General features: G+C 35.7%; 1 protein-coding gene across 18 annotated transcripts in view; it reads left to right on the top strand.

Annotated features, from left to right (window-relative positions):
* Nucleotides 1-8,056: 8,056 nt before the first annotated feature.
* DJ1C (Class I glutamine amidotransferase-like superfamily protein) overlaps nt 8,057-27,156 on the top strand; it is a 48,941-nt gene continuing 29,841 nt past the window's right edge. For 4 of the 18 annotated variants that reach the window (XR_016053472.1, XR_016053471.1, XM_088863976.1 and 1 more), the window contains exons 1-3: nt 15,792-16,923; nt 18,740-18,889; nt 19,278-19,477. Coding sequence is in view for 6 of the 18 variants with exons in the window: in XM_088863976.1 (XP_088720102.1) it covers nt 19,298-19,477 (180 nt within the window). In the remaining 12 variants the exon portion in view is untranslated. Of the gene's footprint in view, nt 8,223-8,291; nt 8,493-9,311; nt 9,378-15,791; nt 16,924-18,739; nt 18,890-19,277; nt 19,478-27,156 lie in introns of those variants that run through there. The other 14 variants (XR_016053465.1, XR_016053467.1, XM_088863973.1 and 11 more) reach the window with 10 other exon arrangements.

The raw sequence follows: 27,156 nt of genomic DNA, 5'->3' as shown, positions 1-27,156 counted from the left end.
GGTTCTTGGCTAAATGGATAGCACTCATATTGTCACAAAATAGTTCCATGGGCTTGCTCATAATGCTCATCTCACCTATCAACCCTTGAAGCCACACAACTTCTTTTGATGCCTCCGTTGCCGCCATGTACTCGACTTCGGTAGTTGACAATGCTACCGTGTCTTGGAGCCCTGACATCCAACTAACTGGTCCATTTGCAAACCGAAAAAACAAATGCGATAGTCGACCTATCTCCATCAAGATCACCGGCAAAATTTGCATCCATAAAACATTGTATTGGAATTGAGCTCTTACCAAATATGATTGCATAACTAGTTGTACATCTTAAGTACTAAAGCACCCATTTTGTTGCTTTCTAATGAACCTTCCGGGGTTTGCCATAAACTGACTTAAAACACCAACCGCATGCGTGATATCCGGTCTTGTACATATCATGGTAAACATTAAACTTCCAATCACATTTGCATAAAGAACCTTAGCCATGCTTCTTCTTTCTTTTTCGTTTTTGAACTTTGCATTGAAAACATTTTGAAGTGAGGTGCTAAAGGTGTCTTCACTGGGTTTACATCTTTCATGCCAAATTTTTCAAGCACCCTTTCTATGTAACCCTTTTGAGATAATGACAAAATTCCATTTTGTCTATCCGTTTCAATTTCAATCCTAAGGATTTGCCTTGCCGTCTCGAGATCATTCATCTCAAATCTTTTGCTCAAAGAAGTCTTGAGCTCATCAATTTTTGCCTTATCTTTGCACACCAAAAGTATGACATCAACATATAAGACCAAAATCAAGTATGTACGATCATAAAAAAACTTTAAATAAATGTAATGATCATACTTACTTCGTATGTATCCAAGGCTCTTCATGAACATATCAATTGTTCTATATCATTATCATGATGCTTGCTTGAGCCTATACAAGGACTTCTTCAATTTGCACAGAAGTCCTTCTTTGCCCTTCTATATGAAACCTTATGGTTGTTGCATGTACACTTCTTGTTCAAATTCTCTATGCAGACAAGCCGTCGTCACATCTATTTGCTCAAGCTCTAAATCATGCGTAGCAATTAAACCAAGCACCAAGCGGATTAAGACCAACTTGACAACCAGTGCAAAAATTTCATCAAAGTCAATCTCTTCTTTTTGCGAAAAACCTTTTGCCACCAATCTTGCCATATAACTTTTAAGCTTGCCATCAAGCCCCTTCTTTATCTAGAACACCCATTTATAACCACCGGCATTTCTACCTTTTGGTAGCTCCACCAAATCACAAGTCTTGTTTATTTGAAAGGTCAATATATCTTCTTCCATAACTCTTTTCCAAGGCTCGGTACCATTTTTATCAATGGTTTCACGAAATGATGTTGGCTCTTCACTTTCGGTTATCAAAGCATGTAAAGTATTTGGATCCACATAATCTTTGTGTCACTCAGGTGCACGAGTTTCTCTAGTAGAGCTTCTGTGTGTCAAAGGCACAACTTCAATATGATGGCCATGTGGTTCTTTATATTGACTTCCTAGTTCTTCATGCTCTTCATTATGATCAATGAGTATGTTCTCATAAGGCATAGTTGCACTTAGTGGAAGTGTTTCGGGGTTGCCTTAAAATTATTAGCGTTGTTGTTGCACTTCTTGACCATTGTCATTTATCATCTCCTTTGCCAATGCCTTGGATTCATCAAAATGCACATCACGACTAGTGATCATTTTTTGAGTACTTGGATGCCATAACCAGTACCCCTTCACACCCTTGCTATAACTTACAACGATGCATTTATTTGACCTTGGATCCAATTTTTTCTTGGGCAACTTGGAATAAGTGCATATGCATCACAATCAAACAATTTTAAATCAGAGTAGTCACTCGGAGTTCCATACCATACCTCATTAGGACTTTTTCTTCCCAATGCTACCGAAGGTGGTCGGTTAATAAGATAACAAGCCATTGATAGGGCTTTTGCCCATAATTCTTATTCTAGGCCGGCATTGCTTAACATGCACCTCGCACGCTTCATCAAAGTACGATTCATCCTCTCGACCACACCATTTTGTTGAGGATTGTAAGCATTTGTGTAATACTTAGTAATTCCCTAGGCCTTGCAAAAAAATTTGAACTCCTTTGATACAAACCCTCTACCATTATCGGTCCGAAGAACTTTAATGTGATGCCCCATAGATTTTTCAACTTTGACTTTAAAATTTATGAATGCACAAAACACATCACTTTTAGATTTGAGAGTTTTGATCCATACCTTTCTTGAGAGGTCATCAATAAATGAAACAAACTATGATATAAGATGTAGTTGGTGAAGGGCCCTATACATCCAAGTGAAGGTAATCAAGTTTGCACTTGCTTGTATGCTTCCCGGCCTTGAAAGGTTGTATATGTTGTTTCCCATAGACAAAATGCTCACAAAATTTATATCGATCAATTTTAAGTGTAGGAATAAAATTCCTTTTTATCAAGACCGCCATAGCCTTTATCACTTATATGCTCCAATCTTCTATGTCATATGTGAAATGGTACTTTCTCACCTTCGACCACGGAATCCACTTCATCATGTATTATTGTGCTTCCTAATAACTTGTACAAGCTCCCAACTAAGACTCCTTTTGTCATAATTAGAGTCCCTTTTGATACTTTGATTACTCCGCCTTGATTGGTGAACTTATAACCTTTCGAATCTAGGAAAAAGAGGGAAATCAAGTTTTTTTTTAGTTCCGACACATGCCTAACATCCTTAATTGCCCAAATAATCTCTTTAAACATCCTTAGGCAACCGAACCCATTCCAACCACCTTGCTAGTAGAATTATTACCAATTGATACCGATCCTCTTTCACACGACTCATATGAGTCAAACCATGATCTATGTGGGCATATGTGATGGATTGCTCCACTATCGAGTATCCAATTTTGATAGAATATTGAATTATATGCCACCATCAATATTTCATCTTCAATGAACTTGGATATAAACTCTTCAACTTGATTTGCTTCATTCTTGGATTCACTTGGTTTTCATGTCCCATATTAGGAGCTTTGGAAGAGTTCACTCCATTTCTTTTAAAACAATTCTTCCTTATATGATCGGGTTTCCCACAATGCCATTACACATTCTTGTTATTGGACCCTCTAGATTTTAATCAAAATCTTGAATTACTTATTGAATGATTACTTGATGAATCACCCCGTTTATTCGATCAACCTTTTGCCAAAAGGGTGAATACCATAGGGCTGGTGATTTAGCAACACGCCCCAATAGGTCTCCAAGTAGATTTAGAACAAATTGACTTCGGAGAGTCTAAATCCTTTCAAATCCCCACCCTGTAATTCTTGCTTCGATCAATGAATTTTGTTTTTCGGTTGCATATTTCTCATATTATCCTTTGTGTGTTTATTTTATTATTATTTTTTTTTACGTATCCATTTTTCGGGTTGAATTTCTTTTAAGGGAAAGTATAAAAATGAGACCATTGGATGTGAAATTGAGTGGTTGCAATTATTTTATTGACCAAGCTCAAATTTCAAAAGGAATTTTCTCGAACTTTGTGACACATCCAAGCTATCAAATTTCACATCAAATGGATGTAAATAATTATGACCACATTGTATTAAAGGTAAATAATCTCATTGTACACAATCCCTTCTTTTAAATATGCAAAAAGCCAACACATATGCACAACACAGAAATAATGTTGCGCGACCTAAGAGCGACGTCCAATGAAACACCCATGTCATAGAGTATCCAATTTTCTAATTCACTTTCACAAACACGAAACTGCTACAGTGAACTAGAAATTTCACATTGTGATATTGCAAGAGCAACTAATCTTTTGAGTTTACATAAGTAAAAACCATATGTCTACCAAAGAGGTGGTTTACTTAAAAAACTATGGGATTACCTTTGGAAAGGCTGATAAAACTAGAAGTATTATCCTATAAATTTCAAGCTTCTTTTGATGAAGTTTCTCAAATTGAATGCACCTTTTTTTAAAATTTTACTCAAATAATGATAAAAAATTAGTAGTTTGTATGAAATTTTCCGAAGGAAAAATCCCACATCGTCCTGATTGATGTCCCCTCCCTCTCATCCTTTCGCATATGTATATATACTAATTAGAAAAACCTTATATTGTAGAAATAAGGTATACCTAAAAAATCTAATAAAAAAGGGTGTTTCGAAATTGGAAAACATTTCAATTGTTCATCTCGACCTTATGATAAAAATTGAATCACTAAAAAACATTTTATCTTGTAACAATTTATCTACACCGCCTATTTTTAATATTTTTAATATTTATACATCTACTCATTCTGCACCATTCTTAACAATTTAATTTTCATAACTATTATTGTACATGGATTTTTACGCCATCTTATAGCTACATAACTACTCTTCCAAAATTTAGAGATGCGCCTTGTAAGATGCGCACCTTGTACAAAGTTACAATCTAATATAAGGTCGCAACTAGCATGCGGCTAGACCTATTATAGAAATATGGGCTTGGCAATAAATATATATTTTAAATATAATTTAATCTTAATTTTAGAGAATATATAATCTTTAACATGGAGATCATGAATATGAAAAATAATAATAATTGAAAACTATAAATGATAATTGGACCCAGTTTCTATGCGGCCAAGCCCGCATATGTAGAAATGAGGGCCTATTAATAAATCTATATTTGAGGTGGATTTTTTGACTTAATTTATAAGGATATATAATTTCTAACATGGAGATCATGAATATGAAAAATAAGTAAATTTTAAAAACTAAAAATAATAATTCTAAGTAAGAAAACATTTGGACAATTAGTTTCTATTGTTTTTAGATGGATCACCTACTTGCATCCATCTTTAAGGTGCTTTACACTTTTTGGACCCCATATGTAGTCATGCAGTCTAACAAACAATTTTTCATGTTAAAAAAACATTTGGACTGTTAGTTAGAATTGCTTTGTATCTCTTAAACTTATATTGTAGAAATGTAGGATTGGCAATAAATATATTTTTTAAATATAATTTGATCCTCAATGTTAACATTCTAAAAATAAAAAAAAATAAAAAAAAATAAAAAAAATAATATATATATATATATATATATATATATATATATATATATATGTATATAATTTGATTCTAACTTTTAGAGAATATATAATGTTTAACAAGGTGTTCATGAATATGATAAATAAATTAAATAAAAAATAATAATTATATTAAAAAATATTTTGACAGGTAGTTACAATTGTTTTTAGATGCAGCATGAAACAATTGTGGGAAATTACAAATAACCCCCAAGACTAGACTTGATATGTAAGTTACCCCCAGCTAAACTTTTTTTTTCTCATTTTTTACCCCAACTTTTTACCCCGAATTATATAGTCTTAGCAAATACCCCCCAACCCCCCCAAAAAAAAAAAAAAAAAAAAAAAAAAAAGAAAATCTAAACTACCCTCCCTTATTTTTACCCACGCCTCTCTTTCCTCTTTCCCAAGAAAAGGCAATCTGGCAGTATAATGTCGGTCCGATAAATAACAGTGACGGTTTGGCAGTTCAAGTAGCGGTCCGGTACTGACAAAGAACGGTCCGACGATAGGCCCATGCGATCCGACACTACCATAGAGTGGTCCAACAATGTCAAAGAGCGGTCCGGCATTTTTTTAGTTTAACGGGGTCCGACAATGTCAAAGAGCGATTCTGTAGCCCATGTAAGCCCACGTGAATGTCCAACAAAAATTAATTTTTTATGTACAAAAAAGGCATTTTTTTCAAAAAAATGTTGGGAAATTATCGCAAATATACCTTAATTTTCGTCTATTTTGAAAAAAACCCTCAATTTTCATAAACCTCGTCCACATCATTTTTCTTCAATTTTGGATGTTTTGTGACCAAAATAACCTTCATGGTAGTCGAATTACTGTAAAAAACAATTACGATACTTTAAGTACCATAATGAACACCGAATGTTATATCGTACTTAAAATACCATAAGAAAACCTTTTGGTATTACGGTATTCGAATTATCATAATACTACACAGACAACATGGTTGCATTACCTACTTTAAGTACCAAGAATATGTTTAAAAGTATTACGGTACTTAAAGTAATGTAACTATATTCTATTGTAATACTGAAAGGTTTTCTCATGGTATTTTAAGTGCCGTATAACATTCGGTATTCATTACGGTACTTAAAGTACCGTAATTGTTCTTTACGGTAATACAACTATCGTGAAAGTTATTTTGATCACAAAACGCCCAAAATTGAAAAAAATAGGTGTGGATGAGGTTTATGAAAATTAAATATTTTTTTTTGAATTGGCAAAAATTAAGGTATATAACAACAAGTGTACCTTTTTTTTAGGGAAAATTATAAAAAAAACCCCCATAATACACTATCTATGCAACTTACCCCCATCTAACTCTCACTTTTTTCCCCACAACAACCTTTCTTCGCAGAATAACCCCTAACCAAAAGGAATAAGAAAAAGGGAAAATTAACCCCCTTAAGTATACTATCTATGCAACTTACCCCCCAGCTAACCTTTCCTCTCACTTTTTTCCCCACAACCATCTTTCCTCGCAAAACCCACCCCCCCAATCCAAAACAAAAGGAACAAAAGACTAAACTACCCCCCCTCTCTCCTTGTGGCTTTTACCCATGACTCTCTCCCCATGCACTCTAGCAGTCCATTTAAACGCTTCGGTAATGAAGACATGTACTCTGACAATACAAGGACTCGCTCCGGCAGCACACCTTCTGGAGCCATAGCGCTCTGGCGGTTGAATAGGTCGCTTCGGCAATGAGGACACACTCTCCGGCAGTACAAAGACGCGCTCCGACAGTACAAAGACATGCTCCGGCAGTACACCTTATGGTGCCACAGCTCACCGGCGGTTGAATAAATCGCTTCGACAATAAAGATAAGCGCTCCGACAGTACAAATACGCTCTTTGGCATTGCACTTTCTGGAGCCACATTGCTCCGGCGGTTGAATTGGGTGCTCCGACAATATGCTACTTGGGACCGTCATTGACTTTTTATTTGAAGGGAAGGGCATTTCTGTCCGAAAAATAACAACTTTTTATCTTGAGGGTTTTTGCGAGGTAAGGTGATTATGGGGAAAAAATTGAGAGGAAATGTTAGTTGGGGGGTAAGCTGCATAGATAGTATACTTTGGGGGGGGGGGGGGGGGTTTGTCATTTTCCCTAAGAAAAAGACTAAACTATCCTTTTCTCTCCTTTTTCCCAATTTTTTAATTTACCCAATGCACTTGGACAGTACAAAGATGCGCTCTGGCAGTACATTTTCTAGAGACGACGCGCTCCAGCAGTCCCAAAGCACGCTATGGCAATATATGCTGTGGAGCCACATCGCTTCGATAGTGTAATAGGGCGCTCCGGTAGTGTGTTCAGCGCTCCGGCAGTATATGACCGCGCTCCGGCGATACACCTTTTAGAGACATTTTGCTCTGGCAGTCTATAAAGGCACTCCAGCAATAGAGGCTATGGAGCCACAGTGCTCTGACAGTATATGAACGAGCTCCTGCAATGCGTATGACGATCGTACAATCCTTACAAAGCACTCTGATGCTCGATACATATGCGCTCCGGCAATATGTTCTAGACAATTTGCTCCGGCAGTTGTATACTGCGCTTCGACAATATGTTCTAGATAATTCATTCTTGCAGTTGTATACTATGCTCTGGCAATATGCTACTTGGGACTGATAGTCAGTGGTACTTAATTTTTTTTGTACAAAAAAGGGTATTTCCATTAAAAAAATAACAACTTTTTACCTTTGAAGGCTTTTTGCGAAGAAATGTTGATATGGGGAAAAAAGTAAGAGGAAAGGTTTGGATGTGGGTAAATTATATAGATAGTGTATATTGGGGGGTTTTTTATAATATATATATTTTTTAACTTGGAATGCATTTTGGAGAAAAAGTGAGACAAAAATTTGGTCGGGGTAATTTGCATAGAAAGTCAAGGCTTGGGAATTGTTTGTAATTTTCCCAACAAATGTTCCCAATATAATGCCAAGTACAAGCTCTTGTTTCATCCTCTCAAATTGCAAGCAATGGCGTCCGCAGCCCTTCTTCTACCCAGTCACTGCACATGTCGCATGCCCAAGACAAGGCGTTCCACTCGTCGCTCTCGCTCGAACCCCCAGCAACCTCCTCCTCCTTTCGTCACTCCCAAACGCAAGAAGGTAAAACGCCTATTTCTTTCTTGAGCTGTTCCTCTTTCTCACTCTTGAGCTTTCTCTCTGGTGTCTCAGGTACTGGTTCCCATTGGTTTAGGCACAGAGGAAGTGGAGGCTGTTACAATGGTTGACATTCTGAGAAGAGCAGGGGCAGCTGTGACTATGGCTTCAGTAGAGGAGCAGCTCCAGATTGAGGGCTCCAATGGCGTCAGGCTCATTGCAGATGCCTCTATTTCCTCATGTGTTGATGAGTCTTTCGATCTTGTGGCTCTTCCGGTTGCTACTGTTCTTCCCTGCCTATCTATTTTCTAAATGAACCACCTTCTTCTTGTTTTTCTTACTTCCTCTGCTCATTCATTGCGCAATGGCAGTATAAGATTTCAGTCTCAGGAATCCATTGACGCATGAGTTGATTTTGGGTCTTAACTTTATCTAAAAATGCCGTGATTATATCGAATTAGGCTAAAAAAATCAGACTGACAAAAAAGGATAAGTTTAAAATTTTTTAAATTTTAAAATTCTAAAAAATGGAAAATATGCCAAAGCAATTAATAAGTAATCCATCCATGAAAAATTTACTAAGCTAATATAATTAAGTCAATCAATTTAGATTTTTTGTGACTCTCATCCATTAACCAAAATTAAATACAAAATCCAATAGAATAATTCAAAATAAACATAAGGCATTGTGGAGCCATCAAAATTAATAGAAAAATTAGGAGTTTGGGAAGGTGTAAGCCCCAAGTCATGTAGCTATCATAGTTAGCAAGTAGCCCTTAAAAATGTGACTTTTAAAAGAAAATGGCTTTTTTTGAAAAACGTTTTAAATTGCAATATTTTCAAAAGAGCGGCAAAAATATGCGATATTTTCACAAAAACGTTTAAAATGCACCCTCTTGAACTTTATGAAAAAAACGTTTCATTTTTTTGCCGGTGTATTTTTTTTTTTTGAAAGATGAATACTTTTTTCCTATTTTATGTAACTTCTATTTTCATACCTTCTAAAAAAACATATTATTTTTCTAGACAAAAATATTCCCTTAAAGAGAAGTTTTTATCCCCAACTCCCCAAGTACTGATCTTATGTATTGTTAGGGTTTATTATCTCATTAGGGTTTATGCTCAAGTGGTGTTCTTCAAAGCTATAGTTGCAGATTGAAGGTATGATTTTTTTATTTGTTTATTTTTTTAACTTAAACGTATAGATGCATATTTGACTAGTTATTGTGGAAAATGATTGTATAAAGGCCAAATTTCTGGAATTAAATTTCATTTTATTTTTGATTTGCATTGGGATGAAATATGGTTTATTTGTGATTTTCTAATTAAATTTTATTTTATTTGTGATTAATAGTTATTATGGAAATGCACTGTATATGGCATAAGATCTATTGAAACTAGAAAGTTATTTGGCAATCTCATGACAATTTCACCTCACAAATTAGAATACAAAAGCATAAAAACAATTAAATCAAAATCCCCAAATTTTCACTAGATTTTTCATTCAATGTTGACAAAATTCCACAAAAAAACTCATCCAAATTAGGACTCAAAGGCCATCCGGATTTTATCAATTTATATCTGAAATCCCTGAAACAAAGGTTAAAGAAAAACTCATATTAGGGCTCAATCCCCAAACCTAATTCATGATTGAAAAACTTGGATTAGGGTTTCATGTCCACTGTCTTATTCATCTTCTCTGGGAATTTGCATCCACCATCTTGTTCTTCTATGCCTCTACCTGCTCTTTTGTGTTTGCTTCTCACCCTCCCCCCCTCTCTCTCTCTACGTTTCTTTTTTTGCTCTCTGCGTTTACCCCTTTGTCTCTTTCTTTCTCTCTCTCTCCCCGCTCCAATATAACAAAGTTTTTACATTGCCTGTATTGTGGTTGTTTAATATGGTATTAAAGCCTTTATTGTGGTTATTTAATATGGTGTATTTATCATCAACTTTTTGGTGCGATGTTTGTTAAAGCCTTTGATATGTTGTGAATTTAAGTAGCCTAGCATGCTATTTTATGTAGACATTAACTAGTTAAGCTTGTGGATTTCTTTGAGGTAGTTAATATGAAGATGAACCCCTAATGTGTGTGTTAAAATATTATTTATTCATGAATATATTATTACTTTTTTAGATTATTTGTTTGTGGATGTGCTTATATAGTCTATTTTTTTATTTTATTAAAAAATAAGAAAGAAGAAACAATGATTAGGTCAAAAGATCCTTTTTGGGATTTCGATGAAAGAGGAAATGAATTGTATTGTAAATTTTGTGGTGAAGTCTTTGTATGGGGATAACAAGATTCAAATATAATTTTGAAGAGAACAAAAGAATGGTATAAAATCTTGCCCTCAAGTACCTGATGATGTACAAGCTTTGGCCGTATGTGCGACACATGAAGTATTTTCTAAGCCCCAAAGAAGAAGAGCAAAATTACATCATATGCTCAAAATGTTGATCAAAGTTCGATATGCCTAGGTAATTATGGTGCATCACTTGGTACCTCTACTACTAGTTCTCGTTTGCAACAAAGTTCTTTACCATTATCGTTGAACAAAAAAGATGACTTTGTTGACAAAGAATTTGCTCGTGCATTTATCATAAATAATATTGCATTTAATATTATCAATACATAATCATTTGTTGTTATGATAAATACATATGTCAATTTTGGTGTTGGTTACACATTGTCAAGTTACTCATCTCTTCACACTAAATTGGTACAAGAACTTAAGACAGAAGTTGATGCATATATATCTCCAATAAAAGAGTCATGGGTTCAATCAGGAAACACTTTGATGTTAGATCTCTGGTCGGATGTCAAAAATCGGTCATTCCTCGATGTTGTTTCTTCTTGTCCAATGGGGTCAGTTTTTATAAATGTATTTGAGGTATCTAAGCATAGAAAAACTGGATTATTTCTTGAAAAGGTATTTCTTAAAGTCATTGAGGAGTTAGGGCCACAAAATATTGTTCAACTTGTGACTGACAATTGATCAAATTATGTACTTGCTGGTGATTTAATAAAATCAAAATTCCCTCATATTCATAAACAAAATGTGCTTCCCATGAGTTAGATTTGCTTTTAGAAGACATTGATAAGGAGGTCACTTGAGTGAAAGATGTCATTAAGGATGCTAAGTTGATAGTGGATTTTTGTATCAACATACCATTGTTTTAGATTTAATGAAAAAACACACAAATGGAAAGGAATTGAAAATGTATGGTAAAACTAGATTGCCAGTAACTTTTTGATGGTTGAATCTATATTGTGAGTAGAAGAGGGTTTAAGCTTGATGGTTGCATTATTTGAGTGGAGAGCTATGACTTATAGCAAGAGTAAAATAGAAAAAAAATCACATAATTAATTCAAAGCTCAAAATTTTGAAATGATGCGATAGATACAAGCATCACATTAGAGTCTCTTATCAAGGTACCTCGTTTGGTTGATAGTGAGGGGTCAACCATGGTACCTCTTTCGGTTAGCGTGACTCAGTTCCAAGCATGGTTGATTGCTACGATAAGGGGCATGAAGCTGGAATCACTAGTAATCGATGGAAAACCATATGGCAGGAATTCTTTCCCGGGCCTTGTACACACCGCCTGTCACACTATGAGAGCTGGCCACGCGTGACATCATTACTTGAAGAATGACGAAATCCATCCGAACCGTCCAATGAATAAGAGGAGAGCAAAGTGCCAATGGTGTGCAAAGTGCATGTGAAGCCGGCGTGGAGAAAAAGAAGTGCGGAGGAGAAGCAGCCAAACTCATTCCCTTCGCTTCTTGGGCATTCCTGCTGTAATCCGTACTTGGTTTTGGTTTTCTCGAACTCTCAATTTGGTTGGTGACAAGGTGAGGGATGTACCTGCCCCTATGGTGCATGCTTTCGACGTTCCGTGGTGAATAGTGGCTACTCGTCCAGTCTCTTGGCCTTGGGGAGGAAAGGGTGGATGCGTATGCAAATGCCAATAGTGAGAGTGAATCGGCCTCCCTCCTACTGTGTTTGATGGTGAATCTAGACTCCAAGAGACTCTAGATCGTTGTTTCCAGAAGATCTCCTCTTGGGCTAGGGCTGAGTTGAGGTTGAACATAATGCAATTTTCCATATCCTCGGTCCATCACTGTTCGTTTTAGATTGAATCTCTCGAAGGTGAATGTTGCCAAACAAGGTAAGCACTAAAGATGAATTATTATGGAAATGAATCTAGATATCTTGAATTGTTGAAGAATTTTGAAAAGGGGGGAAAGAAAAATATAATTCACCTCATTCATGCTGCTGCCACATTTTTTAGCTCATCTTTAATGTGTGGTGGGTTTGTTAAACTTGATAATCCTGAAGTGAAGGTTGACATTACCTTGATTTCAGATATAATGATCCATACAGAGCCAAAAAAAATATTGTTTTCAGAGTTGTTGAAGTACCATACGCGGGATCTAATTGTATTTGATGGTGTTGCAACAGGATTATTGTCAACAACTCATCCTCGTATCTTCTTGTATTTTTAGTTTTTTCACTATTTTAAAAAATAAATTTTATTTCACTTTTAATTTTATCTTAAATGTGTAGTTAAAAAATTATTATCATGTTGGAGTTTGGTGGGAAGTATGTGGAGAAAGCATTCAACTGAATCAAATGGTTGCTATTCAGATTTTAAGCTAACCATGTAGCTCATTAGCATGGGAAAGAAATTGGATTGCTTTTGCGGCGACACAAACCAGAAAAGGAATAAATTGAAACTAACTATGTTAACTGACTTGGTTTACATAAGAGTGAACTCGAAGATGATGACTGTATCTTGTGAAAATGAAAAACATAATTGTAATGCAACTAATTTTGAATAACTTGGTTAATTGGTAGAAGTGGCTTTCAAAGAGGCAGAAAATGAGGACACCTCCATAGATGATGATATTAGTGATGGTGATGATGATGCATGACTGTCATAGTTAGTAAGTCAAGGAATATTAATATATCGGCTCACAATAAAATCGAAAATAAATCGGTTTTATTTTTCAAAAGTCAGATATAAAAAGCGGGCAGATCAGCAATAATACTTTATGTAAAAATGTCATGAATATATCAGATAAAGCTAAAAAAATCGGAGTGAAAAAAAGAATAAATTTAAAAATTTCTAAATTTTAAAATTCTAAAAAATACAAAACATGCTGAAGTAATCAAGTAATCAATAAGTAACCCATCAATGAAAACATGAAAACTTTACTAAAATAATATAATTAAGTCAATCAATTTAGATGTGTCATGATTCTCATCCCATCATCGAAAATTAAATAAAAAATTCGTTAGTATGATTTAAAATTAAACATAAGGCATGATAGGGTCATTAGAATTAATAGAAAAGTTAGGAGTTTGGGAAGGTGTAAGCCCCAAGTGATGTAACAGTCATAGTTACCAAGTCGTCGTTAAAAACATGAGTTTTTACAAAAAAGTGCCATCATCATCATCATCACGATCATCGTTTGTGGAAGTGTCCTCATTTTCTATCTATTTAAAAACCTGTTCTGCCAATGAACTAAGCTGTTCAAGAAGAATATCTTTACAATCACACTTTTCATACAATCATCATCTTCAAGTTCATTGTTATGTAAACCAAGTCGGTTAACATAATTGGTATCAATTTATTCTTTTTTTTGGTTTATGTTGTCTCAAAAGCACTTTGATATCTTTCGCATGCTAAGGAGCTACAAGGTTATCTCAAAATCCGAATAGCAACCATTCGATCTAGTATAATGCTTTCTCCACATATTTCTCACCAAACTCCCACATAATTAGAAATTTTTTAGCCACATATTCAAGATACAATTAAAAGTGAAGTGAAATTTATTTTTTAAAATAGTAAAAAATAATAATACAAGAAGATACTTACGAGGATGAGCTTTTGACAATAATCCCATTGTAATTGCATTAAATACATTTAAATCCTGCGTAAGGTGCTTCAAGTCTTTTACAACTTTGAGAAAAATATATTTTTGTGCTCTGTCTGGATCATTGTATATGAAATCAAGGTAATGCGAGCCTTCATTTTAGGATTATCAAGTTTAACAAATGTACCGCACATTAAAGATGGATTAAGAAATGCGACAGTAACATGAATGTGGTGAATTATATTTTCCTTTCACTTATTTTCAAAAATCTTCAATAATTCAAGATATCTAGATTCATTGCCATTACAATTCCTCTTTAGTGCTTCCCTTGCCCTTTGTATTGCCTCATATAGTATCCAATGGTTGACCCTTCACTATCAACGAAATGACACACCTTGATAAGAGGCTCTAATGTGGTGATTGTATTTATCTCATCATTCCAAAATTTGGAGCTTTGAATTAATTATGTGAATTTGTCCCAATTTTACTCTTGCTCTAACTCATAGCTCTCCACTCAAATGATTCAACCATTAATCTCAAACCCTATTCTGCTTGCAATATAGATTGAATCATAAAGAAGTTCGTGGCAAATCTAGTTTTACCATACCTTTTCAATTCTCTTCTATTTGTGTGCTTTCTCATTAAATCTAAAACAATGGTATGTCGATACAAAAAATCCACTATCAACTTAACATCCTTAATGATATCTTTTACCCAAGTGACATCCTTATCAATGTCTTCTAAAAGCAAATCTAACCCATGGGCAGCAGCACGCTATGTGTTATGAATATGAGGGAGTTTCGATGCTATTAGATTACCAACAAGTACATAATTTGATCAATTGTCAGTATCAAGTTGAACAATATTTTATGGCCCTAACTCCTCCATGACTTTAAGAAACATATTTTCAAGAAATAATCTAGTTTTTCTATATTTAGATACCTCAAATACATTTATAAAAATTGACCCCTTTGACAATAAGCAACAACATTAAGGAATGACCGATTTTTGATATCTGACCATAGATTTGACATCAAAGTGTGTCCTGATTGAATCCATGACTCCTTTATTGGAGTTATATATGCATCAACTTTTGTCTTTAGTTCTTGTATCAATTTAGTGTAAAGAGATGAGTAACTTGACAATGTGTAACCAACACCAAAATTCAAACATGCATTTATCATATTAACAAATGATCGTGCATTGATAAATGCAATTTTATTTATGATAAATGCACAAGCAACTTCTATATCAACAAAAGGCATCTTTTTGTTAAATGATGATAGTAAAGAACTTTGTTGCAAACGAGAACTAGTAGTAGAGATACCAAGTGATGCATCATAATTACTTAAGCCTATCGAACTTTGATCAACATTTTGAGCATATGATGTAATTTTTCTCTTCTTCTTTGGGGCTTAGGAGATACCTCATGTGTTGCACATACACCCCATGCTTGTACATTATCAAGTACTTGAGGGCAAGATTTTATATCATTCCATTGTTCTCTTGACAAGTGATATTTGAATCTTGTTATCCCTGCAGAAAACCTTCACCACACAATTTGCAATACAATTTATTTCCTCTTTCATTTCAATAATCGTAGAAAGGATCTATTGACCTAACCATTGTTTCTTCTTTCCTATTTTTTAATAAAATAAAAAATATAGAATATATGTTGGATATATGGCCTTTCAGGGCCTTATATGCTATGCCAACACTGTTCAGAGTCATAGTGGGAGTGACCAGGAACATAGTGGCTATCAGAGTCTTTTACGTATTGAGATCTGAGTAGGACAAAATAACCCATTTTGATTGAGGCGAGGTTCTTGGAGCATATTATGAACTAAGAAGTTTTGGGGTTTTTCCTCAAGTCAGGTTCGGTATACTGGTTTCGCCTCATGGCGTGTGAGCCAGGGCTTGGCGATTAGTGGACCCCGGTTTGTTTCAAATATGTTGTGTATAAGCCTTGTGTGAGCATAACTGGGCGTAAGAGGATATAAGCCCCTAAAACCCTAACATATGTAGCTTGTTCACATCGTGTGCACATACAGTTGCATTTTGGGAAGTAATTCTGATGAGGTAAGATCCACCTATCAACATGTGTGTTGAGAGAGGACCCCCGCATCTGCAAGAGTGCATGCCCTTGGGGGCACTTGTAATTCCTTGAACAACCTTGGAGTGCATTAAACTATCGGTTAACTTTGATAGGTCCATTAATGTCAGGACTGAAGTTAATGACGCATAGGGGCCTGTTGGGTTGGCTAAGAAATTGGATTGCGTTTCCGGGTCTAGCCCAGTGGAGTACCATACAACCCGACCTCCTGGGGAACCGTGTTTTTCCACATCGGATTTATGAGAAGTGCAAGACCATGATGTTTTGATAAGAAATGCTAGAAAATAATTTATTATAAATTTTTATGATTTTTTGGGAATTTTATTTCAAAGGAAAAGTGCTTTGATAAAATTTTGTATACTGATTTCAATTAAGGATGTCCGCACATATGGCGTTTGGTACACAAATGGCCAATGTGTGCCATACGTACATCCCATGGGGCAGCCACGTCATTGACCAATGGGCATGACATGGAAACCCTAAACCTAGGCATGGGACCCTTGTTTGGATATGCCACATAACATTAATAAGAGCAATGTGTTTTATGGCACGTGTGAAGGACATGTGGTGGCATGTGTGTTCACATGTGGAAGTGTAGAGATTTCACATTTTCATAAATTGATTTAAACTCCTATTTGTTTACATCTTAGATATTTGAAGTAGGAGCATTTGATTGATTTGAAGAGGATAAGGGGGACACACCATGACATAAGGTGATGTAATGTACCCCCTTGATAATGACTGCACCTAAGCTTAAGTGTGAAGCAAGTTACACCACCTAATGGAGCAAGGGGTAGCACGCCACCCCCATTATGTTTTTGAGAATATCTTATGAGATCTAACGTGGTGATTTGTTGGTTGAAAGATGAATGCTTGAAATTATAATAAAAAAGCATAAAAACCATTGAATCAAAATCCCCAAATTTTGGCCAGATTTTTCATCCAAAGTTGACAAAATTTCACCAAAAAAACCTCATCCAACTTAGGGCTCAAATAACTCGCAGATTGGGGCTCAAAGACCATTCAGATTATCACAATCAATACAAAATCTCAAATCCCTAAAACAAAAGCTTAAAATAACCTAGATTAATAGTTATTATGGAAATAGATTGTTCATGGCATAAGCATGGTTGAAACTTGGAAGAGATTTGGCAATCTTAGGACAATTTCACCTCACAAATTAAAGTAAAAAAGCATAAAAACCATTGTATCAAAATCCCCAAAATTTGGCCAAATTTTTCATCCAATGTTGACAAAATTCCACCAAAAAAACTCATCCAAATTAGGGCTCAAAGATCATCCAGATTATAGCAATTTATGCAAAATCTCAAATCCCTAAAACAAAGCCTACATGAAAACCAAAATTAGGGGTCAATCCCCAAACCTAATTCATGACTGGAAAACTTGGATTTGGGAGATAAAATTGTCTTGAGATTGCCAAATCAAAATTTGATTAAAAAAATCACAAATAAACCATATTTCATCCCAATCTAAATAAAAAATAAAATAAAATTTTTAATTCAAGAAATTTTTCCTTTACACAATGATTTTCCACAATACTTAGTCAAATATGCATCTATACGTTTAAGTTAAAAAAATAAATAAATAAAAAGAATTATACCTTTAATACGCAACTATGGCTTTTAAGAACACGACTTGAGCATAAACCCTAATGAGATAATAAACCCTAACAATACAGTAACCCCGTACTTGGGGTGTTTGGGATAAAATATACTTTTTTAGGGAATATTTTTGTTTTGAAAATAATACATTTTATAGAAAGTGTGAAAATAGAAATTACATAAAATAGGAAAAAGGTATTCATCGTTCAAAACAAACAAAACGTACACAGGCAAAAAAGGAATCGTTTTCTTGGACCGATTTTTCATAAATTCAATAGGGCCCGTTTTAAATGGTTTTGTGAAAATTTCTTCGTTCGGGTCCTCAACTTGCTTTACCTTGCTTTTAGTATCAATGACATGGGGCATTCTAGAATTCCTTCTCTGTTCCACAATATTTAGGTCAAGCTCATAGTTCACCTTCTCTCTCATTCTTTTTTTGTTCAAAATGCAGATTGGGGAAGGAACTGGTGCATGAAGCCCAGATCCCCTTTCGAGAAGAACTCCTCCCTATTTTATAGGCATTGGATAAATCGGACGGGCACATCAACACTATCATCAATCGTGTATTTTTACCAATCTTTTGAAAATGCAGTTTAAAATGCTATTACAGAGAATGCCGTGTTTTTCGAAAAAATCGTGTTTTTAACAGCGACTTGCTGACTATGAAAGAGATTAGAATACTCATTCAATTCTCTCATTTTTCTTTTGGCCCCAAAGTTGAATTCATTCGGACTGGTCTGCGTCTTGCATGGGCAATTCTTACAAAAGCCCATAAAAGTTAGTTAAAATCATTGTCTCTGATATGGTGGGAAAATTGGAAAGTTTTTTTAGAGATTCGTTTCCTTGTGGATTTTGTATTTATGCGTTAGCCAGTAATCTGAAGTTATATGAATGCCGTTATTTTTAGGGTGGCATGCCAGGCTCTGTGCGGCTGAGAGACTGCAACATTCTACAAAAGATAACAAGCAAGCAAGCAGATGAAAAGCGATTATATGGTGCCATCTGTGCTGCACCAGCTGTTGTTCTGGAACCTTGGGGCCTACTCAAGAGAAAGCAGGTGCCTTTTTTTTTCTGATAATGGTCAGCTGTAGTATTAAATATCATAATTCAAAACAAATATATCATAATTTACATCTAATTCTAAAGCCAAATTTCTAGATCTTGTCCATTATTTAAATATGGAAGTACCCCAGAAATTTAATGCTTATATTTGGATCATGATACGACAGTCTTTTATATCTTTACTCTCTCTATCTATCTCTCTTTGACACACACATACTGTATACATTTCTGTGCGTGCTTGAGAAGGTTCTGTTTGTTCATATTTTGTGCTGCTTTATGAGCTCTCAAAAGATCTCAACTGCTTTATTAGCACAATGTGGTTGCATTATTTGCTTTATATGTCAAAACCAAGTCCAAGTTGTTTGGCTTCCTTCCTAATGCAGTTGTCTTATTCTTTGGGAAGATGACTTGCCATCCAGCCTTTATGCACAAGCTTCCTACCTTTTGGGCAGTTACATCGAATGTTCAAGTGGCAGGAGAAGTTACAACGAGCCGCGGTCCTGGAACAGCCATTGAGTTTGCTTTGTCATTTGTCGAGCAAATGTTTGGAAAGGAGAATGCAGAAGAGGTTGAACAGACACTGGTGAGTTAACTTAGATGAGTCTGGTTATTACTGAAATTTCTATTATGTTGAAGGGCTAATTCAATGCAATTGTACCGTATAAGCTGATATTACTTTTATTGTAACATGATTAATCAAACAATTCATATTCGCATGGACATTGCACTCATGACTCATGCACAATCGAGCAGTGAAGCAATGAGACAGTGCTTGAAATTTGTGCAGCTTGATTATCTGTTTCTTGTATATAATTTAATTTGTCAAGATATTCTTCGAAACTACATGTTGATAGATTAAGTCTTTACATATTTTATTTCTTATACTTCATAATGGATCAATTTTTAGCAGGTGGTATTTCTCAACATACTTATTTCTGTTGAATTGATCAGTGAGTCTATTGTAGTCTATTGTAGCATATTGTTTTGTGAATTTGCTCCTATTGAATATCTTAATTCTGGATATGGTTATCTTGACCCATGAACAATGTTTACACAGTTTTCATATGCTCAATGTTTTCCTATAAATTTATCTGTTTTTGTTGCTCTTCCTTTACAATATTATAAGTTTTCTGTTTTCCTATATTTGTGGTCCCTAACATTGAATTCCTCGCATTTGTTAGGTCTGCTATATTTTCTTCAATCATGTCTGATAAGATTAGAAACCCTTTCCATTTGTGTCAGCAAGTGGACATGGTCCTTAGAAAGTTAAAAACAAGTGCATAATCAGCATATTAAATATTTAGGCATTTGATTTTCTAATTGGAATTGTCTAATTATTTATTTTCTTTTGGGGCATAGGTATCTCTAATAGATGTGCCTCAAAATAAAATTGGGCTTGAAGGTTGAAACACTTGGTCCATAAGTTTTGGAAGAAAACATATTGCATGCTCTCATAAAATTTGATATTTTGAATTCCCTCATCTAAGAGCCTGCTAATGCCTCCATTGCCACTCACTAAGTACCTTGATGTTGGAATACACCATGTCCTTTATGCAACTGGAACTGATCAGCTTGTTAGACTTAGGGCTAACACTTGTTTCGAAACTAACTGTACGATATGACATTTATGAATATGTGCAAAACGTAAAATCAGTACAGGCTATAAAAGAAATCAATTTCTTCCTTATTAATTTTCCCTAAGCTAATCATGAACTCTAAAATAATTCATGACTGGACGCACGCACAACCCCTTCTTACCTTTACATGAAGAGTATACATAGAAAAATATCGAAGTGTTAAACAAGTACAATTCAGCCGTACCACTTTGGAGAAACCCCTATTCGCATGTACAACTCGTATTTTTTTCCGTCAGTAGTCTTGTTTAGACACAAAATACTTCTCTCTTTTAATGAAAGTTACTGGATTAGAATTGCTATTAGGTTTTATAACTGGCCCAACTTCTGGACTGCTTTTAGGATTATTATTATTATTTTCTTGAGGAAGTGAACTTTCTTGGGATAATTAGTTCTATCTCGAAAAATGAGGGGCGCTGGATAGGACCAAGACTATTGAAAGTCAAAGGCTAAGTGGCTAGTGTTGTACAATCATTTTTTTCAGTGACATTTGCTGTTGGATCCTCTTAGTTCAAACGTGAGAGGAATAATCTGATTGTGAATTTCAATGAAAAAAATGATTGATTGGTGGTGGGCTTGGACTTGTTATGGTTTGAATAGGGTCTATCTGATTAAGCCACTTAAGAAAATGTAAATTATATGCACTCTCCAATTTTAGTCATCTATGTGTCTTCTTTATAAACAAAATGCGACACAAGTGGGTGAGTCCAAATTGCCTTCATATTAGGGGTATGAATTATTTTAGATTTCATCTTCCCCCTTATGAAATTACAATCCGACAAACTATGTTTTGTCCTTTCATGAAACATTGGACTTGATGCTGTATGAATGAATTCCTGATTTTCACAAAACATTTCCACAGGTGAATTATCTCAGATACCAAGTTCCCTTTCAGCTGCACCAACTCATATGTGGTGCTTGAATTCTATATTAGATAGAGTCGACCATCCTCTCATCTTTCAAAATGACTGCAACCCAATCCCCTTGAACTCTTGTTGTACTATCAAATCATCATCATCATCCGAGCCTTATCCCAACTATTGGGGCTCGACTACACAAATCCTGTTTCAGCATTCTGCTCCATTTGTAGGAAAGGACACGGATGTGCTCTGGAATCCCACGATTCCAGCTAGGGATCTTGGATGGAATACAGATCCCTATATTGTGATCCTCGTTCCCAATGGGTTTGAAACCGCAGTTCTCAAGTGTATGATTCAGTACATATGATGTTTTCTCTATTCAACACTGGTTCATATGCATTGATTCAAGTTTGTGCCTGATGGTATTGTGAACCCATGCATCATTCGCGATCCCTTAAAACTTACTACTACGATTCCTTCCTCATGGAATCGTGCTTCCCTATGACAAGGATCCTACTCCCTTGATATAGGATTGTATGGACGATGATCCAACCCACAAGGAGCTTCCAGCAATCCACTGTTATGCAGACCCGATCCAGCTCCGGCTCCTGGGAATACACCCGCACCCGACAACTATGATTTGGTTCTAATGTCAAATAAACTTGCCCAAAACCAGTTCCCTATTTGTTTCCCAAATGCTGCACATCATCCTCCTGTTTGTTTTCTTTAAAACATGGTTGTGGTGCTCTCTCCATGTTCCCAAGAATACAAGGCCTACTGCTTAATGAGAAATTGCATTTGTGCTGGACACAAGGATGTCGAAGGAGAGAAACAATGCGAAATTAAACTACTGTTCTAACACCCTTTCATATATTTCATATTTGTAGCATTTTATAAAAGCTGCACATGGATTTCCTACATTGTAGACTTAAGTCCTTATATGAGCTGTAGATAAATATAACATAAGCATAACACAAAAACATACACAGCATTTACAAGTCAGATGTGGGCACCGAGGAACAAGGACAGATAACCGCAACCACCCCCCCCCCAAAAAAGAACACATAAAAACAACGGTTTAGGCCCCTAAGGGAGTTCTTAGGGCAGTTTTGAAGGCCCAGAGTTCTTAGGGCAAGGGTTTAGGCCTCTTAGGGAGTTCTTAGGGCAGTTTTAAAGGCCCAAAGCCCCTGAAAATAAAGAAATAGATAATACAGAGACTTATCAACACCGCAAATAACTTAAAATGACTGTCATCACCACCGTGCTTAGAATTTGATGATAAGGCCATGCCATCATCATCAGAGTCATCCCCTTCCTCAACATATTGACCATCATCCCATGTCTCATCTGAATTTGTTTCATCAGAGTCATCCCCTTCCTCAACATATTGACCATCATCCCATGTCTCATCTGAATTTGCTTCATCCTTTTCATCCTCCTCTCTCAATCCCACCAATTTCCTCCCCTTCTCCTTTACCTTCCTCAGTCCCTTCCTTTGGCTTTGAGATTGAGATTGAGTGGTCAGCATAGAGCTTAATGGTGTCCCAACAGCCTCACGAACCTGGCCTAGGTCAAGCGCCCTCTCTAGGGAAGACCTCATCTTCCCTAACATCAACCATCCACTCGCAAGTATCGACCATATCATCAACTTCAATACCCTCCCTCTCATTGTGTTTCATTCTGTTGCTTTTATTCCTCTTCTTTGTATGGACCTATTAGATAAATTTTGAATGAACAATTAAAATTTAGAAAAGCATAACGTAGGTTAGGCTAATAAACTAAGTAAGTACTATAGTTACTATGTAAGTAATATTACCACATCAAGACGCGCGACAAGTTTGATTCAATATACCCCAGGCCATTTGCTGCAAATTCGGGATGCTTCCCCCACAGGTACTCCACAATGAAGCTATTTCACATAAATGTAAATGTAGTACATGAGTTATCTATATAATTGAAATTTAATACTCAAATGATTCAAATCATGAAATAAAAATGAAGAAGTTCTAAAGTCACTTGGAGAGATCTTGGTCCTCTGCCTTATTGCCAACTCCTTTACAAGAGACCCGGTAGAGAGCCTATAGTTGTCTAACTCCATTGTGACCTTGTCTTGGACTTCATGATTAGGGTTGAGTTTGATATTGCAGTGATTGAAAGGTTCCATGAAATCAGTCTTGCTATGTACCTCATGATCAGTATAGCAATGAGTAGGGCTAGGGAAGTACCCTGCTAAGTGCAAAGGCCTTTTAAGTTGGTAGTTCCATTTATCTTTTATAATCCTCAAGTGTTCTCCATACTTAGCTTCATCATTCTCAAAACATTTCTTAATTTCTTCCTTAGCATCCTCCATAGCTTTATAAATGTGACCCATCTCAGGTTACTTCTTAGCATCAACCATCTTGGGTACCTTTATTAATGCCCAAAAAACATATAAGCATTACGGAACCCTATTCCAAAATCATGAGTCCAAGACAATCTCCATAACTATGTTCCCATCTAATTTCTTGGCCTACTTGGAATTGGTCCAATCCTCATATACAAACATTAAACTCAAGTTTTCCTTTTTCTCATCCAAAGATTGCAAGGGCAAGTAGGAGCTGGCAAATCTAGTCACCCTAGGTCTCGCCAAGTCTCTACCCCCAGTGAACTTCCTCATCATGGCTAAGACCCGGCCAACATGAATTTCTCAAAGTTACATACTTGCAACGACATTACATAATGATACAACATATCTGTATCCAAAAGGATCAAAATAAGTAACAACAAAGCATAGAAATAGTATAAAACTTCATGCTCTTACGTAAGCGTGACTAATATATATAGACTGTGATGGTCTACACTTTTTTTATGATTGTCTTCATCGACTTCCTCTTGCCAATCGCCTCAAGCATGAGATTTATGCAATGTGCTGCACAAAGTGATAAAGAACTACACAACCTCTTCTCAATTAATAACCTAACGGCCGCCATATTGGCTGAGTACATATATGTTAGTACTTGGACTACTTTATCCCCCTATGTGCTTGTCCACTAGATAAAAAATGAAGACTGCACATGGGACTTGTCAGAAGCATCGATAGACTGTAAGAACATTATCCTTAATGGATAATTCACCATCAAATTCATAATGCTTGATTTCTCTTATCACTCTAATCACCAGTCCAATGTTTGAAAATTCGGCTGCCCAGCCGCCTAGTGCGGCCAAATTGTTAAAACGCCTAGGCGGGGCACCTTGGTGGCTGCCTCTAGGCACTACAGTCAAGGCGTCCGCTTCGATGCAGATTGCTGAGGGCAGAAAAATGCCCTCGGCTAGGGTCAAAACTAGCAATCCTCTCCCCCCCCCCCCCCCCCCCCCCCCAAAAAAAAAAACAAGGGGGGGGGAAAAGGGTTCTGGGGGGTATTCTAAACCCCCACAAGCTAATATGTGGCTCTTAGAGAGATTAAAATTTCCTAAAAACCTCGAATATGTAATTTATTGAAAGATCGATAAATTTTCGATTTCGATTTCGATTTCATGGGTGTTTTTGGAGCTTCTAGTATTCGAGGACGTTTGGAGACCCAATAGATGAGGTGCCAACATCGATTTGATTTTGATATTTTTTAAGCATTATCATATTTGAATAAGTGTTTTGATTTTTTTTTTTTTTTTATAATGTATTTTATCAATCATTTGTTTATTTCTTTTGCTTTTTATTTTCTTTTATGATATATTTACATGTTTGTAGTTGAAAGATTCAATTTTTTTGATTAATTGAATTTTCCTCATTTGGACGATATAATTGGGCATATATCGAATTCTTTTATGAAAGCTTAATTCCTTGTTTGTACAATGTGTCATGTTTTGATATTCTATTATTTTTGTTTTACTGTATTTGGTAAATTAATAATTATGTTATATCTTAATTCTTATGTAAAGTTATATATGATTATTTTTTTCAGTTTGACATCATATATTCGTTGTTTCTTGGGACTAGGTTGTCAGTAAAACTAACATCTTATATCTTCATTTAAAACTTATATCGAGTTTCTTTTTTATTTATTTATTTTTTGGGGTGGGTGTCTGTTTTTGGTGAGGGTCCCCTATTCCTGGGCGAGTGACTGGCCGCCTTAGGCGCCTGCCTGCGCTTTTTTGAACATTGCATAAGTCATAATAGTGGAACCGTATATCCCCCAAGTGTCCCTGTGGGTCTGCAAGTAGTGATTAGTATACTCGACTTATTTTTTAAGCAATGGCTTCTAAAGCTCATAAGCAGTTGGAGCGCAAACTGACCCACTGGTTGCAACATAGTCTGAAGGCATTTCAAGATAGCAACATTAAAAGAAATAGTGCTTTGTAGAACCATCTGGCTATGTATTGTGCTCCCTTATTTTGTCCTCTGTTTTTAGGTGGCTCTCTAAACGTGTTTGGCCCCTTTTGAGTGGTAAAATTTCAGGATGTGGGGGTTGGGAGTAAGAATCCATAAGCCCTCATCTTGGACCCCGTTGGCCTACTAGAAGATCCAACATCGGCATGTATGTCCTCTTCCTCTTCCTGAATTCCAAAAATATCAATACTTTTGACAATTTCTTCATGACTTTTCTTCATCTCCTCTTTTTGGCTTTTAACCCTCTCTAAGTGCTTTGACATCTCTCTCCTAACCTCAGCTAACACTTGGGTGCATGGGGCTGCATCCTTTCTATTGCCGGCTAAATGTTTCTCTAATATATTAGTACCGATATCATATGATTTCTTGCAAAATTTATACTCACCTTATTCTTGTTGATGGGGGACTGGATCTGTACTTACAACCCGGATCACTTTGCTTACTTGATCCAGTTGAAGACATTGTCACGACCCACGACTTATAATGCAACCCACAGAGTCACAACAATTTATAGAGTATCACCTAATCAACGAATCTGAGAAATACACGTGATGATAGTTCTAAGAAAAAACCTTGAAAAAAGTTCAAGTTTAATTTGTAGAGTATGAAGTAAACAAAACAAACTAGAGAAGACCACTAAAAATATGTGGAAACTAGAATCCAAAACAAAATTACATAATATGATCTCCATTTAAAAAAATAATCACATAATTTCACATAACCTACTTTCCATAAGATTTGGTTTTGTAATCTAAATATTCACAAAATATCAAATTTAATTCCAAGTTTCAAACTATTCACAAAATATAAGCCCAAACCCATAAATGTCAAACCTTAATTCAAATTGGGAAATGTTCATGAAACATTTCAAGCTTTGAACTATAAACATGTAAACATATCATAAAAGAAAAAAATAAAAATAAAAAGAATATCAAGTGATTCAAATCATAATATATTATACCAAAAAAAACCAATCCCTAATTCAAATATTGTAATGCACTATCCTTTTCAAGATGAAACCGATAACAGCTCAAACCGGTGATCTTCAGTCATAAAAGGTCCTATTATGCGACTACTCCAAGCTCTAAAACCTTTATCTTGAAGTATTTCTTTTGTTTTTTGCAAGAACGATAAGGTTGAATTTTTCGATCTTGTGAAAAATCTCATATCCCAAGTTTCTTTAGAGTTTTTCTCTGTTTAGGATGCACATGAGGGGCCCTATTTAAAGGGGAAAATGACAAAAGTGTCCCCAGCCAAGGACATTTTACTGCCATCAGCCTCCCTGTCCTGGGGTGCCACCTAGGAGGGCGCATAGGTGACCCACCTAGGCGATTTGGCAATTTTTGAATATTTGATTATACATAATAGACTGATATGGCCTTATGGGTCACATCTGTCCATACTC

The sequence above is a fragment of the Amborella trichopoda genome, chromosome 4, assembly GCF_054954075.1.
Source record: "Amborella trichopoda isolate Santa Cruz 75 chromosome 4, AtrichopodaSantaCruz75HAP2 v2.0, whole genome shotgun sequence".
Lineage (NCBI taxonomy): Eukaryota > Viridiplantae > Streptophyta > Magnoliopsida > Amborellales > Amborellaceae > Amborella > Amborella trichopoda.
This window is presented reverse-complemented; position numbering and strand designations above follow the sequence as displayed.